At 40.2% G+C, this 18019-nt stretch overlaps 1 protein-coding gene across 4 annotated transcripts in view; it reads left to right on the top strand.

The window, feature by feature from the left end:
* Nucleotides 1-7421: 7421 nt before the first annotated feature.
* The window catches only part of JADE2 (jade family PHD finger 2), a 228417-nt gene continuing 217819 nt past the window's right edge, over nucleotides 7422-18019 (top strand). For 2 of the 4 annotated variants that reach the window (XM_070739239.1, XM_070739238.1), the window contains exon 1: nucleotides 7766-8392. Coding sequence is in view for 1 of the 4 variants with exons in the window: in XM_070739236.1 (XP_070595337.1) it covers nucleotides 8672-8686 (15 nt within the window). In the remaining 3 variants the exon portion in view is untranslated. Of the gene's footprint in view, nucleotides 8393-8562; nucleotides 8687-18019 lie in introns of those variants that run through there. The other 2 variants (XM_070739237.1, XM_070739236.1) reach the window with 2 other exon arrangements.

Below are 18019 nucleotides of genomic sequence, written 5' to 3'. Positions count from 1 at the left end.
ACTGTTACAAGAAAGATGGGATAAAAATATTACCATAAATAAAAGAAATATCTGGGAAGAAAGTAGGAGGAGATCAGCACTGTAAGTGGATAAGATCTTCTTGTTCCCACATTGTGTAATAATTATTCAGGACTTCTGAGGACACCCATGGCGCTCTAGCAAAGATAGAATGTTCTTTTCTCCGAACCTCTCAATCATGTCTTAGCAGTAACATTTTTGGTGCCCACATGATCATCTATTTGCTTTGTAGTTTCCTTCTTTTCTCCTCAATTAATATCATTCTGTTTCTTGGGCTTTTGGTGATACTGTCAACTATGTAAATGCAATACATAAAACTTCTCAGCCAGTAAACCATTTGAGTATTTGACTCCCAGATTATGAAAACTGACATGGTTTATTTTTCAGCCTCCCAACATGTCTTAGCTTATAATATTAATAATTAACAAAATTTCTCCCAACAAATTGGCCTGAAATAATGTTTAATACTATTCAGGTAGTCTAATTTCAATACTAATCCATAATGAGATAGATGATAGCTACTTGATTGGAGGCATCAAAGAGGCAAAAATTGACACATATTCTTAGCCTTCAGCAGCAGCAGTCTGAGTTATATTTATGGAAGAATTTAAAAAATTGTGATTCTTAGAAACCTAATTTTAATTACTAATTTTAAAATGTATGCAAATCTAAAAAATATTAACTCTTCATGCCATAACACGTGGTAATTCCAATTGCGTCTTCATCATGCAAAGGCTACACTTTTTGCAAATAAACAAACAGAACAAGGAGTATGGACTTAATAAATGTCAATTAAACAAAATCAGAGTTGTCTTTATCCCCTGAAATTATATTTCTTCCAACTGCAAAACTGTTTGGCCTGTCAGATTTTAGTAAATAGAGAAGTCCTCTACAATTCCTAGCGAAGTCTGCACACCATTGTTGCTTTCTATTTGCATAACAGGAACCCCGAGTTCTCAGAGAGGAGCGGCATACAAATCTAATAAATTATTATTATTATTATTATTATTATTATTATTATTATTATTATTATTTTCCAAATAATGAAGTAAAGGAACTTAGAAGGGCTAAAGGAAAAGTTTCCTGTTAGCTGCCTATTTGTGACCCAGTTATTTATTCCAGAGATTCTAATTCATATTCCTTCCCAGATAAGTAAAAGGTTTGTTGAATCCTCGGAGAGGGGCGGCATACAAATCTAATAAATTATTATTATTATTATTATTATTATTATTATTATTATTATCATCATCATTATCATTGTTGTTGTTTTGTTGTTGTTGTTGTTCTTATTATTATTTATATTTTAAAGATATAAAAATCAGTGCTAGTGAGAAAATAGGAATAATAAGGCAAATGACTAAGTTAGGTCTGAACGAAGTCTAGGAGCCTAGATCTCAGAATTAGGAGAGCTTGAAATTTCAATCAGGATGACTCATATTTTCTAAAGAATACTACGCCAAAGGAAGAATTATAGTAATCTGTCATATATCAAGTTAAACCTCTGGATACCTGCTTGTCTATTCATCTGGAGAGTTCTTCTCTCTTCTATCCTTTTGCCCAACTCCAGAAAAAGAGGAATAGGAAACCAGACATATGTTATTTAAACCTGTGAAGATTCTTGGGAAAAAAAGGGATACTTCTTCAAAACAGGTTTGTTTGTAAGATTAGATTTCCAAGTGAAATTCTCTTTATGAAAAATATAGCCAAATTGTAGGAAATTAGAAAAAGGTTACAAGAGAAAGAAATTGCATTTTTATGATAGAGTTATGCATGCACACTTCATTTCTAAAGGGTCAGAAGTTTCAGGCTTATCAGTGTTTACCGTAGCTTCAGTTTCTTTGACAAGATGTCTCGGAAGATTTATAGGGTTTATGAACACATACACATAGACTGAATAAATGATGAGAATTTCAGAACAATCTTTGTTCTGAAAATATTCCTGTTCTTCTTGTACTCTTCTATAAAGAATCTCTGCCCCCTTTGCTTTTCAGGGAATACAGAGTAAAGAAAGGAGAAACAAGACTTTGATCCTGAGACTGGAAAAGCAGGAGAAAAAAAATTGATGTCCCTCACTAATCTGTAACTGGAATGTTAATGACCACCACTTTCCTTTTTGAGATACTATAAAGATTCATCTACCTATCTACCTACCTATTTTTGATTGATTGATTACTTCACACATTTTTGAACCACCTATCTTATTTAGACCTCTCATTAAACTATGATGGGTTTTGTTTTGTTTTGAACTGAGTGTGATTGTGAACCCAACATGTGAACAGTACCATTTCCCCCAAAATAAGATATCTCCTGATGATAAGGCAATAGGACAAGTGCTTATTTCAGATTTTTTTTTTTAAAGACAGGGTCTTATTTTTGGGGAAACACGATGTGGTTTAGAATTTCTGTGTGAAATAGGCCTTTGTGGTTTCCAAAGCATAAATTAAAACTTTTGACATAGCATGATATATCAATCCTACAACTGAAACAGAATTGAAGTTTTGTTAAATTGTAAAAGACATTGCCTCAGATTACTTGCTTAATTCATCTTTTAGAAATATTAAATGAACCCAGGTGTTAGAATGAGTCTTCAAGGTGCTTTTCAAAAGATAACTGGATTTCTTGGTTTTGTTTCTTGAAAACATTTCAGTCAGAACTAAAGAAACTTCTTGGATGAGAAGCGAAATGTTTCAAGGAAAAAACACCAAGGGAGTTCAGTTTCCTTTTGAAAAGCACTTTGGGACAGCCATGATCTTGATGATTGAGACTCTCCAGATGAATTAGAACAAGATCTACAAGGAGAAAAGTATCATATATTCTAGCAAGTCATCTTGTACCCTTCTCCTGAAACTATAACAATTGCTATGGGCATCTGAAAAAAGGGCTAAAACGTGTTTTTGTTCTACTTTATATCCATTTTATATTTGCCATTTATCTAAATAAGTAGTCCATAGTCCTGCCAGCTCAGAAAGAGAAGCTGCAGTTGCTCCTATGACAGGAGTAGCAAAAAGAATAAAACAAAGATGGAGTTTCATTTTATTAAAAAGAAAGAAAATACACTTAGAAAAAGAATCCTCTATATGTGGATGGCTCTCTGTCAATGATGAATAGTCCAGGTCAGGAAACAGATTCCACAAAAACCATTTTAGTCTACAGACCAGTAGTGGGTTCTAAAACCTGTTGCTACCGGTTTGCCTAGAAAGAGTGGCCTTACAACATCCACTTGTCTTCCATGCCTAAATTGAGACTAAAACTCCTGGTTACAAGCATGGTTACTTAACCTTGTCTAATTATAATCATTGTGGATGTGATAATGAATATATTATTAAAACATTAATATAGAACTCCATAGTAGATGTACAGTATATCATTTAGAATGACATGTGGCCTGGTTGGGTGGACAGAGCCTCCTGCCACCACCACTACCGGTTTGCAGAACTGGGACAAACCAGGAGCAGCCCAATGCTGCTACAGGCTACTGTAATAAAATCTTAAGCCTGATTCATATGTCTCTCCCCTCCCTTTTATATTTTAGTGAATCAGGGAGGAGCCTATTTGTAACTTTTCTGAATACTCTCTTTCTCAGCGCATAAGGAACATTTCAGCCCTCTTTTTTACTCTTCCATGTCTGCAACCTTGAGGATAGGATTTCTCTCTTCGCTCCATGAGGCATACGTTGACTGTGGTTGCACAACTGTAATATCTATTTATCAACCTTAAGGTTCAAAATAATATGCACAAGGGACTTTCCAGTTGGAATACTCATTCAGAAACTAACAAGTTGTCTTCATCAAGCAGTTATGGGCTATATGCCTTTAGACTGAAGATATGTTATTTGTGAGCGTGCTACAGTAGTTATTCATTTCTTTTGATCTATAGCAAAAGAATATACAGTCTGCTGATACCCATTGGATTCAGTAACAAAGACTAAAAAAGTGGGTTTGAGAATGGGAATCTTAATTCATGTTCTGGATATTGGCTGCATTCCTATAAGTAGATGCTCTCTTTGTTTGAAATACTCTAATGAGATACAGTTCTTGGAGAATTTATCTATCAATGTTGAAATGACAATTTTCTATTCTCTTACTTGCAATCCAACAGTATACTTTTTCCTGACTGATATAATAGTAAAATACTAATGTTCATATATTTCTTGATTTTGACAATTTCTAAAAGTGAAGCTTTGTACCTGTAATTCTAAATGATATACATCTACTATGGAGTTCTATATTCATGTTTTAATAATATATTCAGTATCACACCTACAATTATTATTATAATTAGACCAGGTTAAGAAACCATGCTAGTAACCAGGAGTTTTAGTCTCAATTTAGGCATGGAAGTCAAGTGGGTGTTGTTAGGCCACTCTTTCTAGGCCAACCCAACCTCACAGGGTTGTTGTTGCAGAGAAATAGGAGAAAGAAATATTAAGTATGTCTGTTCGCCATCTTAAATTACTTACAAAATAATAAAGATGGGATAAAAATACAGTAAAAAAGCTTCACTTTTGCTTTTTATGCTTGTATATCACTTGCCATATTGGCTGATATATTTCAGAAGTAATCTGAATCAGTGATGGACTCTTTATCCTTAGTAAAAATAGGGCCTGCTAATTCAAAGTAAGGAATCAAAGCAAAATGTGGACATTTATTCTCTGGATAACATCCTGGGGTATTCAAAACATATACGTAGCAACTAAAATAGTCTTCCTTCAGCGATTGTCCACAAGATGTTCCTGTAACTTGATGTAACAATGGAAATTACAATGATGTAACTTCCATTGTCCTTACTCTGGATAGCTGGTTGACTGATGGGGGTGGCAGACCACTGTACTGTGTTTATTATTTGTTCAGCCTACGATGAGAACATGACAATAGAGAAGGAAGCATATACACACAATCCACGTAAGACCACTCTATTGAGAAATATGGCAGAAGCTTGAACATATGATGATGTGTCATCAAGTAATTTTAAACTCCTAGCCACAGATCTGATCTATGTGTACAGTGCATTGACTGAACAACAACATGGCAGCATAAGATACTTTACTATACAGTACTTGATATTTATTCAATATCCTATTTCAGTGATGGTGAACCTTTTTTGGTTCATGTGCCAAAAGGGTGCATATGCATGTGCTAGCACACCCACCCACCCTCCACCCCCAGGCCAGCACAATAGGCAAACCGGAATTTTATTTTTCTGCACTTCCAGTTTGCCTGTTGGGCTGTTTTTTGCACTCTGGGGCTTCAGGAGTGCAAAAGACAGCACAAAGGGCAAACCAGAAGTCCATTTTCCTGAACTTCTGTTTTGTTTGTTGGACAGTTTTTTGTACTCTGGAGCTTCAGGGAAGCTTCCCTGAAGCCTTCAGAGGACAAAACGGCCTTCCCCAAGGTCAAAAATCTGCTGGCCAGAGCACTCATGCGCACTGGAGCTGACATAGGGTAATGCCCCTGATGCCCTGATATGGCTACATGTGCCACCTGTGCCATAGGTCCACCATTATTGTCCTATTTGATGGAAACCGATGTTTTAGAATTTGGATGTAATTTGTCCAAAGTCATCTCTAAATATAATGCAAGCCAATTTTGATTTAAATTATTTTCCTTTTCTTGTGACCTCCAAATGTTTAGTTTTCTTTAGATATTTCGAGGCATCATTATATACTGTGGTTTATTTTTATGTTTCAATACCTGAGATAAAAGGTGTCTACGGGAAGGTGGTTTAAAAAAAAGCCAGAATGGTGGCCATAACCATGTAATAAAAGCTCCTACCCGTTTTACATATATCATGATGTACATAAAAAGGTGGGGATTTGATAAGTTAATGGATACCATTACTTTTTTTTCACCCTTTTCCTGCAGATAAATATTATTACTGTGAAAAGCATTATTCAGTGACCCCACCTCAGCTTTTGACAGAAAATCTGCCTCAATTAAAACAAAAATCCAAGTATACAGTACCTAGTACTGTAGAGGGGTGGCATAAAAGTCCAATAAATAAATAATAATACATAAATTTAGGATAGCAATACTGTAAGGATTTTTATTTTGTTTTCACAATATGCCACTCGTTTTACTGTGGAAAAAAGAGCAAAGGCCAAGAGACAGGAGGACTAACAGGGAAGATTTTAACAGAATGGACTCAAATTGCAAACAGCAAGGGTACTCAAAACTCCAAGAGCTGCCACATGCTCGCATGCTGCATGTAGACCGATCCTCCACAGCTAGAAAACATGCCAGTCCGTCCAGTGGTGATTGGTAGCAATGGTAACACTTGAATCCAAAACCCGAGCAAGCTCTAGAAAGAAAAGAAAAAAAGTTGTCCCCGGGACTGAAGGAATGGGGCCAGTGAGAAAAGCCTATCAAAGTTCCGGGATTAAGGATGCCATCCAGGGCCAGAGATTGGTGTCTGGAGCGGGCGGGATTCGGTCAGGTGAGGCGGCCTGTCCCGCTCTTTTCCTCTCTCTCCAGAGGGAAAGAATCGCCCTCCTCCTGGAAGTCGGTGCCTGCCGAAAGCAGCAGCGGTGGGTGTGGCCAGCTGGACGTCGGAGCAGTTCTCGGTTGCCACCGCCGCCACAGGGAAACAAGACAAACACCCTCCCAGCCACACGGCTTGAAGTGCATTGTTTGTGCATGACAAGGTCAAATCGAGAACCAGAGGAGGGCGGCCCTGGGGCTTTTTTCTTCCTGTGCAAAAACGGCGCAAACTTCGTTTCCCTCGCCGCTTTCCAAGAAGCCTTTGAAGAAAGCGAGCCCAGAGAAACACTGCCGGGAACGTTAGCAACCCGGCTTCTTGGGACGAAGTGTGTGTGTGTGAGGAGAGGAAAAGCGACATTGCTCCGCTCTTTTCGCCCGCCTGGCACCTCTCCTTAAAAAAAAAAAAGCAAGTGCTTTAAAGGCAGCTTAATCTCGGCCCAAGGTGATCCCGGAGAGCCCGTTTCCCTCAACAAACCGCCGCCGAATAACTTCGGGGGATCCGCGGCAGAGCAAGTGTCGTTCCCATCTACATTTGCCCCGGTTACTTCTTCCCCCCTGCCCCGCTTCTCGTGCACGTCAACTTGGAGGCGATGGCCCGCCCCGCCCCCATTAAAAAAATATCGGTCCGAGGGTCTTTCTCTCCCTCTTTTCTTAACCCTCCTTTCCCTCATTCCTGTGCTCGCCCTCTGCGCTCTGCACCTCATCTGGGTTGTTGTTGGGGTTTTTTTTTTTTTTTGGTAAGAAACGTCTATTTGACGCAGGAAGAAATGGCAAATTTGAAGTACGTCATTAATATGGCGCCAAAAGATTTTGTTAAGTATAAGGTTATTTTTCGTAAGGTTGCAGCGGCGGCGGCGGGCTTTCGCTTTGCTACGTCTTTGCATAGCTTCGAGGAGGTGAAAAGCGCTCGCGGCGACGGGGGCGCGCGCGAGAGAGAGGGAGACCGGGCGGGGGGCGTGTGTATGTATGCGCGTCTATGAAAAGCGGAGGGAAGCGAAGAAAGTGTTACAGCTCTTGTGATCTGTGCGTGCAACCGCCGCCGCTGTTGTGAGCGCGCGAGGCTGAAGAGCGTTGCGAAAGTGACCTGAGCGGGAGAGAGAGAGCGCGCGAGGGAGAAGGGGAAAAAAAAAAAAGCCGACTCCGAGCCTGTGCAACCCGAGCCTTTCCCAAGCTGCCCGGGGCACCAGAAAGACAAGAGATGGGGACTCGGCGCACCGGAGGGGGGTGAAACCAAGGGGAGGGAGCGGGGGGTGGGTGGGCGAAGAGTGCGCCGGGGTGGGAGGCAACACATGCCGAGCACAATCAGGGATGGGACCCGCGTCTTGCAAGCTGCACCTGGACCTGCTGCTCGTCGGGAGGGAGAAACAAGCAAGAAAAGAAGAAATTTGAGGGAAGAGGGGCGAACTCGCCACAGCATCAGTCTTCGTTTATTAACACTCCTTCGGAGAAGTCCGTTCTTCGCCAGCGGGGGGATTCAATATTTTTTTTTTTTTTTAAAAAGAAGCCTAGGCGCAAATTGCACAAAGATCCGGAAAGAAGTCTAGAATTTTTTTTAAAAAAAGAAAAAACAAACACGCACGCAGGGCTTGCTGGATTTTGCACAGAGCGGCCATCTCAGCTGGAAAGCAATTCTTTGGATTTTTGGTGGGTTTTTTTTTAATGCATCTATGGAGTTACTTTGTATCTACTCCTGAAAAGGGGAGTGGTATCATCTTCGGATCCTACGAGGGGGGGTGGTCGTTCTCTCCCCCCACCCCTCCGCAATGGTACCGGGTTGATCTTTGCAAAGGGAGATTCCGTCAGCCGTTGCCATTTCTGGAGCATCTCTCGCTTTACCCCTCTCTTGGTAGCCCGACGGAGATTCTCAACTCTTGGGAGGACGCTCTCGCCCAGCCAAGGTAAAAATGGGTGGAGGATTGCTCCCAATTTCCCACCCACCCGGGTTTTTATTTTATTTATTTTTGCAGCTCCTCTCTTATTTTCTCCCTTCCCTCCTTGCATTTGTTTTACTGCTCCCTGACTGTACCGCCTGCAAAGGAAAGGGGGGGGGATGTGCAGCGTTTTTTAAGAGATTGATTGCGCATGTTGGTCAGTCATGTTTTAAAAGGGAGGCGGCAGGAATGTAAACAACAACTTTTTCAAGGAAAGGAAGCTTCGGGAAACGGTTCCTCGGATTAATGACTGCGGCAGAGGTAACCCCAGAAGGTCTTTAAGGGGGTGAGGGGTGAAAAGGGACCCGACACAGTTTAAAACCTATCGGCGGGAGGAGAGAGAGGACACCGAGATAGGGGTGTCAGAATACGAACCCGGGACAGATGGGTTGGAGGGTTAAAAAAAACCACCAATGTGCGTTGCATGTGGGGAATTTACGTGGGGGGGCGTGTGTGTGTATATATATGTGTGTGCAAAAGAGGATCGCGCGGCAATTTAGGAGACGGGAGTTTCATTTTTGTTGAGACGCAGCACGTTTTGGAGCATTTGCCTGCCTTGAAGCTGGTGCACCCACATGATCGGCTCCTCTCACGTGCTGAGGTTGTGGGGCTCCTGCCAAGCTGCTGCAACAGACGTAAACAATGCGCCCAGGAGGGCAAGCAGAAGGAGCGGCGCGGTCTTCGGCCTGGGGTGGGAGAGCCTCCCACGGGGCTTTTGAATGGCATCGGCTTCTCTGGGGCGCTGATGGCTTTTGCAGCCGCGCCGTAGCCTAGCGAAGGATGGCTGGGCTGCGTGGTGACGGAGGGGAGGGGAAGGGAAGAGGGAGGGAGGGAGCAAGGACGAGAGTCACGCCGCTGGGGGATCCAGAGAGATTCGGGAATGGAAATGTACAGGCAGTGGCTGCGATTGAGCTGCGCGGTGGAGCTGAGGACTGTAGGGGGCGTGGCTGTTGTTTACCTTCTCAAACTCTCCCTGTTCCCAACGGGCTGCTCGGGGGCGTCTTCATCTTTTGCATCTCCGCTACCGAATCGCTCCCGCCCCTCTGTGCCCGCCCGCGGATACGCGGGCTGAGCTTTCCTTCCTCCTCCTCGGAGGCGTTTGCTGGCCCGCCTTCCCTGCATTCCCTCACAGGCTTGCACTTTGCCTGCGGTAGGCATTCCTTCCGAAAGCGTCTCGTCGCTTACTGCTCTGCTGTTTCCTCATGCCGCCATCCCTCTTCCCTCCCTGTCCTCGTTTTCGGTGGGCAGCCTTGTTTCTTTAGGCTCCCAGCTACCAAAAAAAAAAAAGAGGAGATGGTTCCTTTTTATAAGGCTTCAGCTTGTCATGGGTCCTGTCCCGGGCGCCCCCTCCCCCCAATCATATTTCTGACTCAGGTGACTAAAGGATGATGATAAAGAAGTAATAAATATGTGTTGGGGCCTTTTCTGTTCTATTTTGGGATGAAGCTTGTTCTCTCTCCTCTTCCTCACATCTCCCTTTCTGTCATGGGGGACACCTAAATCTCCCTCACATTCAGCTTTCTGGGCAGATTGTTCCAGGAGAACTGGTGTTGCTGGGTGGGACCTTCAGTCTTCCAAACAGGGAATTTCAGAAAGGAAAGATACTAGAGGTTTTAGTATTTGACTTGGAAGCCAGAAGTGGCTCCCAATTGTCCCATGCTCTCATCCACACCTCCCCCAATACACCCCTTTCCCTTTTATAATTCCCAATCAGATTAATCCAGGTTGAATTGCTTTTTAACAGTATTATCCTTTCTTCCCAGCAAAACCCACCTGCTTATACAAAACCCACCTGCTGATTTATCATTTAGTAACATTGTTTGTCGTTTCCAGTATTTCCTTCTGCTCTGTCCCCCCTCCCCAACACTTTTGTGTCAACTTCATTTCACCTGCACTTTTTGTCCTGTTTCTGAATTCCTGAACCTGGCATCCAAAAACTTTTTTTTCTACTCACTTTTTGTCACCAGTGTTGTTTTTAAATCTCATGGAAATACTCATAGTCTCATGTGGTGCTGTCTTCCCCAGTGGGACTCATTTCTAATCCCTGATGATGATAGCTTAAGCCTTCCTTGGTGCTCCAATAATAGCTGCTATTCTAGCACAGTGGACTTTAGAGCAGCATAGTCCTACTCACTGGGCAGCCCTGCATATTCTTAATGCCCTCCCCCCTTTCACCACTCATGCATTTTTCCTTCTTTTCAAGGAACTATGAATACTTTAATAGGAATATAACATATTGCTTAGTGGATTGTTTTGTTATCAGGAAATGGTTCTAAAATAATTTTTTACCTGTGTCCATTTGTCCCTCAGCTAACTTTCTTTGGTTGTCTTTTCCCTGCTGTGGAATGAGACTATTATCCCTGCTTTTCTCAAGTATTGGTTTCATTTCAGTATTTTACTTACTTTCCTTCCATACTTCAGAATTTAATTAATTAAACTTTTTTTACTGGGGAAAAAACTCAACAGTATCCAGAAACTGTTTCTTTACCTAATTTGATGGTGTTATTATCATGATTGGTCAGGAGAGTTAGCTAGAGGGTTGGTTGCATTTGGAATTATTGTTCAGCTGTCAAAACTCCTTCTCAAGGATCTGGGATAGGCAGATGTTGTTATTAGATAGTGTTAAAGGTATTGTTGCAGGATGTAAGCTGTTCCAAGTAAAACAGTCTTGCAATTGACTCATGATGATTTCTGGCAATGCTGATGGTATTGAATTAGTGCTTCAAATGATGTGAGATTGTAGCCAGGCACCTAGTACTAGCTTTGCTTTCTTTTGCAACATTTTGTTGTTCTTATTGTTTATGTCTTCAGTATGAATTCTACTCTACTTTTTACTCTTGAAATTTTAAAAATGTTGTATACAGTACAGCAAATGGCTGTCTTCTGTTAATTTATCAAGATATTAAGTGAAATAGGCAGTTCTGAATTTAATGATCTTTCCCAGCCAGTGGGCGTGGTCAGTCAGTCATCTTTCCCAAGCTTGGTGGGCGTGGCAGGGGAAGGATACTATAAAATCTTCCTTCCCATCCCAATCCAGGGGGAAGGTTACTGCAAAATCCCCATTTCCTCCTGGTCAGCTGGGACTCAGGAGACAGAGAATAGATGGAGATGGGGCCAGTCAGAGGTGATATTTACCAGTTGTCCAAACTTATTTATACAATAATGAGAAAAGTTGCACCTGTTGAAACTGTATTGTCTATATTCCTATGAAAAATGTAGAAAGCATAGCTTCTTTTGACTTTGATCAAATCCATGATTTTAATCCAGGATACCTCTTGAAATTTTTGTTAGTCGATGGGGCATATCTTTGGAACTAAAAGTTGGCTTTAGTTTCTGTTTATTTTTTTTTAGTATAAAATTATGATACAGGTATTTGATAGCAACCCACATTTGTCACTTAAATTTCTAATGTTAACATAGAATAATGTAAAAAAAAAGAAATTGGAATGTTTTTATAATGAGAGGTTGATAACATTATCTTAGTATACTGCATATCAATTTTCTTTCAGATTTTTTTTTTAAAAACTGGGCTTTATATCATCTCACAAGTTGTTTAGATATTCTTAGAAAAAAATCAAAAAATGATGGATGGGTGCAACTCAGTACTTAGTATGAGACAGCTTATGCGCCAGGAAAAATAAATTACAGTAAAGTGGTAGGGAGCATCTTGGAAGACTAAGAGGGTTAACATTTCACCTATATTGATGCTGCACATCATGTCTATCACAGCCATTTGACTGTGATATATGTTCACCTGTCCAACAGGGTTGCCTATTCCCGAGTCAAGATGAATTCCAACATAGACACCTCTAGAATAACTGCATAAATATTGAAGAGAATAGGAAGTTACTAGTAACAACACTGTGCTTCAGCTAACTCTTCAGCCAAAAGTTGTGCATAGATGCAGAAAGTATTTTTTTATTATTGTTATTAATAGAGTTCATCATCTTTGAAAATCTTTACTAAGTTATTGGAAGTTTGCACTCTTGGTAATAACTTGATCCTCTGATACCAATCACTTTCCAAAGTGGCATGGTTACTTTCTGTATAGTGAGCTGAGCTTCTCATAATTATATTTATTCATTGTTATTCTAATTTAAACAGTCAGTAATGCTTCTATCTCTCCTCATATCTTAATAATCATGTATATTTTTACTTATTGATAAGTTTTTGAATAGTCAGAGAATTAAGAAAATAAAGGTTAAAATGCAAAAGAGAAATTAGAATCATAAATGTAGGTATGTTTGATACAGAAAATATCTTTGCTATTGAAGTAACCAAAACAGATGTTTCAAAACAGATATTTCAGAAAGATTAAAACAGAATCCCCCAGTTTGGTGCCCTCTAGCTATAGTGAGAAAATTCCCTCTAAAAGCAGTGGTTCTCAACCTTTATAATGCTGCGACCCCTTAATATACAATTCCTCATGTTGTGACCTCCAACCATAAAATTATTTTAGTTGCTACTTCACAGCTGTAATTTTGCTACTGTTATGAATCATAATGTAAATTATGTAAATTATGCAGGATGTATTTTCATTGTTATAAATTGAACATAATTAAAGCATAGGGATATGTTATACACATTTCATCTGTATTTCCTATCTGCTTGAAATCTTAATTCTATTTATCTGATAATTTAATGAGATGACATGTATGGGACAAATAATACTGGATTACAAACATTAGACATGACTTTAGACATCAGCCACCCCAGAAAATTGTCCATTAAGCGCTATCTTGGTCACCATCACTGGGTCAGGACAAAATCCAGATGGTGATCATCTGCCTTGTTTCTTCCGCTTTGCACAGAAGAACCAGAGGGACTGTATAAAATACTGGATTACAAATATTGCACCTGTTTGTTTCAAATTTGGTTGTCAAATCATAAACCACAAACCATCATTACTAGTCCCAATCTTTGGGTAAACACACTATGGTTATGCTCAAGCAAACCAAAAAGGGGAAAGGGGAAAAGGCGCTCCAGAACCTGCCGTGATGCCGGCGTGGGAGGCTTTCATATTCCATAGTTCCCCAGGAAACCTTTCCCTTAAGCTCCATTGATATAAATCCTGTGGGATGCAAATGTGAGAGCTGGGAGGAAAGAGATGAGGAAAGAGCTGTTGGGTGCAGTGTTCCCTCTAATTTTTTGGGGGGGTGGGCGGAAAAGTATAGTGTCTGAGCGGCAGTCCCTTCGGGACTGGGCGGCACAGAAATAATAAACAAATAAATAAACAAACAAACAAACAAAAACCCCATCCTGTTTTGCCTCAGAGAATTTCAAAATAAAATACTGTACAGTGTGTCTATAACAGTGAGCTCATAATAGGGCAACTCTATCAATATCAAAATGCCACTTAAATAGTTGAGCTAGTTTCAAACTACGGTAGATTTTGATTTTCTTTCTCTCTTCCTTACTCCCATTCTTTTTCTTTCTCTTTTCCTTCCTCTCTTTTTTCTATCTGTTTCTCTCTCTTCCTCTCTTCCTCTCTCTCTCCTTCCCTCTCACTCTTTCCCTCTCGGCTTCTGGGCAGGTTTGGAAAACTCTGAGTTGATGATGATTTTTAAGTGAGCGATTGCTCACTGCTCAGCTTAGAGGGAACTGTGGTTGGGTGGAGAGGGAACAAAACTTGCTTGGGAGTTCAATGTCACAAAAACAGGTATCGGGATTTGCCCCATAATAGTAAGACTGGTTGTTAATCTGAGGTCTTTGAAAAGTGGAAACTGCCAGAAGGTTGCACTTCCCAAAAGATGGAAACAACCTATCACACTTTTGTCCAACCTGATGTACAGAGGTAGTCTTCGACTTACGACAGCAGCTGAGTCCAAAATTTCTGTTGCTAAGCGAGACATTTGTTAAGTGATTTTTGCCCCGATTTATGTTTCTTTCCACAGTTGTTAAGTGAATTGTGGCATTTGTTAAGTTAGTTACAGGATTGTAAAGTGAATCTGGTTCACCCATTGACCTCACTTGTCAGTAAGGTCGAAAAGGTAATCACATGATCCCTGGACACTCCAACCATCATAAATATTGTTGGAGATTCTCAATCATCCAGGTCATGATTTTCCCAAAGCTGCTTTCTCAAGAGACAACTGGACTTTCTGATTTTTGTTTGTACAGTATATAGTTTCATTTCTCATCCAAGAAGCTGACTGGAAGGTGGGGAACAGAGTCAGAACTAAAGAATGGATGAGAAGTGAATGGATTCTTGGATTAGAAGCAAAATGTCTTCAAGGAAAAGAAAAGTCCAGTTGCCTCTTGGAAAAACACCTTTGGGACAACCATTCAGACAGTTGGCAACTGACAATTGTCTGAATTTTGACCACATGTCCATTGGAATGCTGCAATAGCCATAAATATGAAAAATGGTCATCATTCACTTCTTTTAACTTCGAACAATCGCTAAATGAATTGATACCTGCAAAGGGATCAGTCTAGACAAGTCCGTCTAAGCAAGGCATGATATCTATAGCCTATATTTCAATATACAGTATTGTTGCTACAGAACTTTGTCCCCTTTATCATGACATTATTAAATATGTATACTGCCTATCCCACCATCAAACAACAGGAGGCAAAGTCAAGGACTCCTACTGATGCATGGAATTTCCACTCCTGTCTTTGCTAGTTATTATTTTCTCATGTGAATCAGGAATCACAGACCTTGTAGCCCAAGAAAATTGAAGGGAAAATAATACACACCCAACTCCATAAAACAGCAAACAAGAATCAGGGCTGCAAATAATCGCCGCTGGGGAACAAAACCCGAAACTCGCTTTAAAAGTCGGACATGGAAAACAAAAGTTATTATGAGAAAAGTGCACACACGCTCTAACCTGCTTGCGGGCTAATGGGACAGGGATGTAGGTTGTACAACACCAATCCTTTCCCGCCACCACACTTTTTTTCTGTGGAATAAACTGCAGCGGCTTATCTGCCACCGCTCCATTTTTCCCGTGCGGAACTGGCCCCGTGCTACTGCATGTGCTCAGAGGAAAAGGGGACACGATGACGTATTGCATTGTCACTGGACCAGAGGAGCTTCCATTCAGAAGTGTTTCCCTTTTTCTCATCTTCCGCCTTTGGGAAGAAGGGATTTCTCGGTTTTCCTGCTGGAGAGAATTGCACTTGGATGGTGGTCAGTTGCAATCTCAGCTGGTTTGCTTAGTTAATAGGAAAGTGCGAATCCCAGCAGTTGGGTTAGTTCAGTTCTCCATTTATTTATAGTATAAATTTGGTCTGAGGTGATCCCTATGAAACAGTTGTTTGACCCCCAAAGGAGTCTTGACCCCCAGGTTAAGAACTGCTGCTCTAAAGGCACACTGAGTGGAAATTCTGGAAGTTACAATCCCAACACATCTGGAGGATGCCAGGTTGGGGAAACTTAGATTAGAAGTTCTTCATTGTAGAGCCAAAGCATCAAACATTACTATAGCACTATAAAAATCATAGCAATCAATATGCATTAATTCCTCAATAAAAACAAACCATACTCTTATAATGACAGAATCCATTAAAGCTGAACTGAGCAATATGTTATCATCCAGATCTTTCTGCAGCCTTAATTCCCATGACCCATATTTACCATACTGAAGATTCGGGATATAGTGGCTGTGCCATCTTTGACTGATTATGTATCACCAAGTTGTGGTTGAGTCTTAGTGACCACAAAGGTAGATTTTCTCCATGACAATTCATCCTTATATACCAGGTCTTCCAACAGTGCACTCATCACCATTGTAACTTAGTCCATTCACTTTGCTGTTGGTCATCCTCTTCTTTCCTTCTACCTTTTCCAGCATTGGAGTTTCTCCCGATATCTTCTAGGTACTATGTGTGAAAGTAGAATAATTTGTGTCTGATCTGGTTGTAACTCCGGAAGATGCTTTATTGTACATTCTCACATTAATTCTTTGTACTTTTCCCTAGGATAGTTGGGTAAATGAAAACATATCTCTCTAACAGCTGTTCTTTACTTCGCAAAAACTCTTGATTTTAGATGGAAGGTGCATGGCTTCTGGGATTAACATGGGAAACTCTAAAAAGATATTATAGATTGCTGAATGATGTCAGACAATATCTCTCAGAATGACATTTTCATCCTATTATTATTTATGTAAAGATTTATATGCTTTCTTGCAGGCACTGGAGTCTCAGGGTAGCTTTGGAAATCATAAAACAAATGCAACAATGATAAAAGCATAAATATAATTGCACAACACAATACAGCAGAAGACTATAAAATGAAACTGCAAAAACCGTGGAGTATAGTAAAAACTACCAGATTAAAACCAGCTAGCTGATAAACTAGAAAAATAAGCAATGAGAAAGGCTTAGTCTGATACTGAAATCAGACTGGCCAATTCTCATACTGAAGCACCTGAGAAGACCAATCCAAATGCAAGATGCCACAATAGACAAGACCTTGCAGTTACTGCATGTCTTTTTTTCATCAGAGAGCACTTGAATAAAGTTTTGAGATGACAAACATAACTTTGGAGGAGGCTCATGTGAGCCAGCCATCATGTCATTTGTGCCTGAAAAGGTCAACCCTGTCACTCGTTTCATTCAGAAACTAGCCTGAAGTTCAAGGCATGACAAGATGTACTTCTTATTGCCAGATCTAGAAGTTCTGACTCAATTTGCAACCTTCCACCTGTATTTGAACTAACAATTAGGGAACATTTCCATAGTAGCTCCATATCCAGTGCATATATTATATGTGGGTATATGTGTAATTTTGTATTTATTCGTTTGTTTATTTTTTTAGTCATGTTTATGTAGTGAATATTGGAGGTGGTGACCTTTTAGGAGCTATATGCAATGAATTTTCATCTTAATGTATGCCAATCAGTGTACATTCAAAGTGACAATAAAGTTATTCTAACTTCTTTGTTCTGACAATGCAGACTGGAGTTCCTTGAAATTATACTAGCTCATCAACATATAGAGGCTATGTAATATCCACTCTGAGTTGCATATATAATAAAATTTTAGAAATTTGGCAAGGATTCAGCTTTAGTTTTTAGCCCTTATACTGTACAATCCATTGCTGATACAAGATCTCAAATATTGCCTCCATCATTCCTTTTGTTAAGTGGAGGAAAGAAGAAATACAGAACTTCCTGTCATCAAAGGTTAAAAGTAAATAATACAGGAAACAAGATGGAACAAAGTCAGGTGAAAGTGACTGAAATTACTATAATTCAGTGTCTTCCACTCAGTCCAGAAGAATGATACGGTTGATGATAATACAATAAACATGTCTGTGGCACTGAGCTGAATTCTCCTGGTCCTCCCCCCCCCCCAATATTTTATTGATAAAATCATATTTAAATGCAAATTGAAATCTAGAGTTCTTAGAGATATTGGAAGTGATGTGTAAAAAGTGAAAGATGCAGCACTTAGTTATCATCACTGGTATTGGGATGCATAAAAAGTTCATGGCAAGATGATCTGGCTCTGAGATATAATATTTTTCTTTTAGAATGGGGTTCTTTAGCACAGTGGTCCCTAACTTTTCCAGCTTCGCAGACCAAGGAAAGGGGATGTGATAGTTTTGTGTGAGTAGCAGGCGTACAACTCTATTTGTGT

This window comes from Erythrolamprus reginae, chromosome 2 (assembly GCF_031021105.1).
Source record: "Erythrolamprus reginae isolate rEryReg1 chromosome 2, rEryReg1.hap1, whole genome shotgun sequence".
Classification (NCBI taxonomy): Eukaryota; Metazoa; Chordata; class Lepidosauria; order Squamata; family Dipsadidae; genus Erythrolamprus; species Erythrolamprus reginae.
The sequence above is the reverse complement of the archived record's forward strand: the minus strand, read 5'-3'. Positions and strand labels throughout refer to the sequence as shown.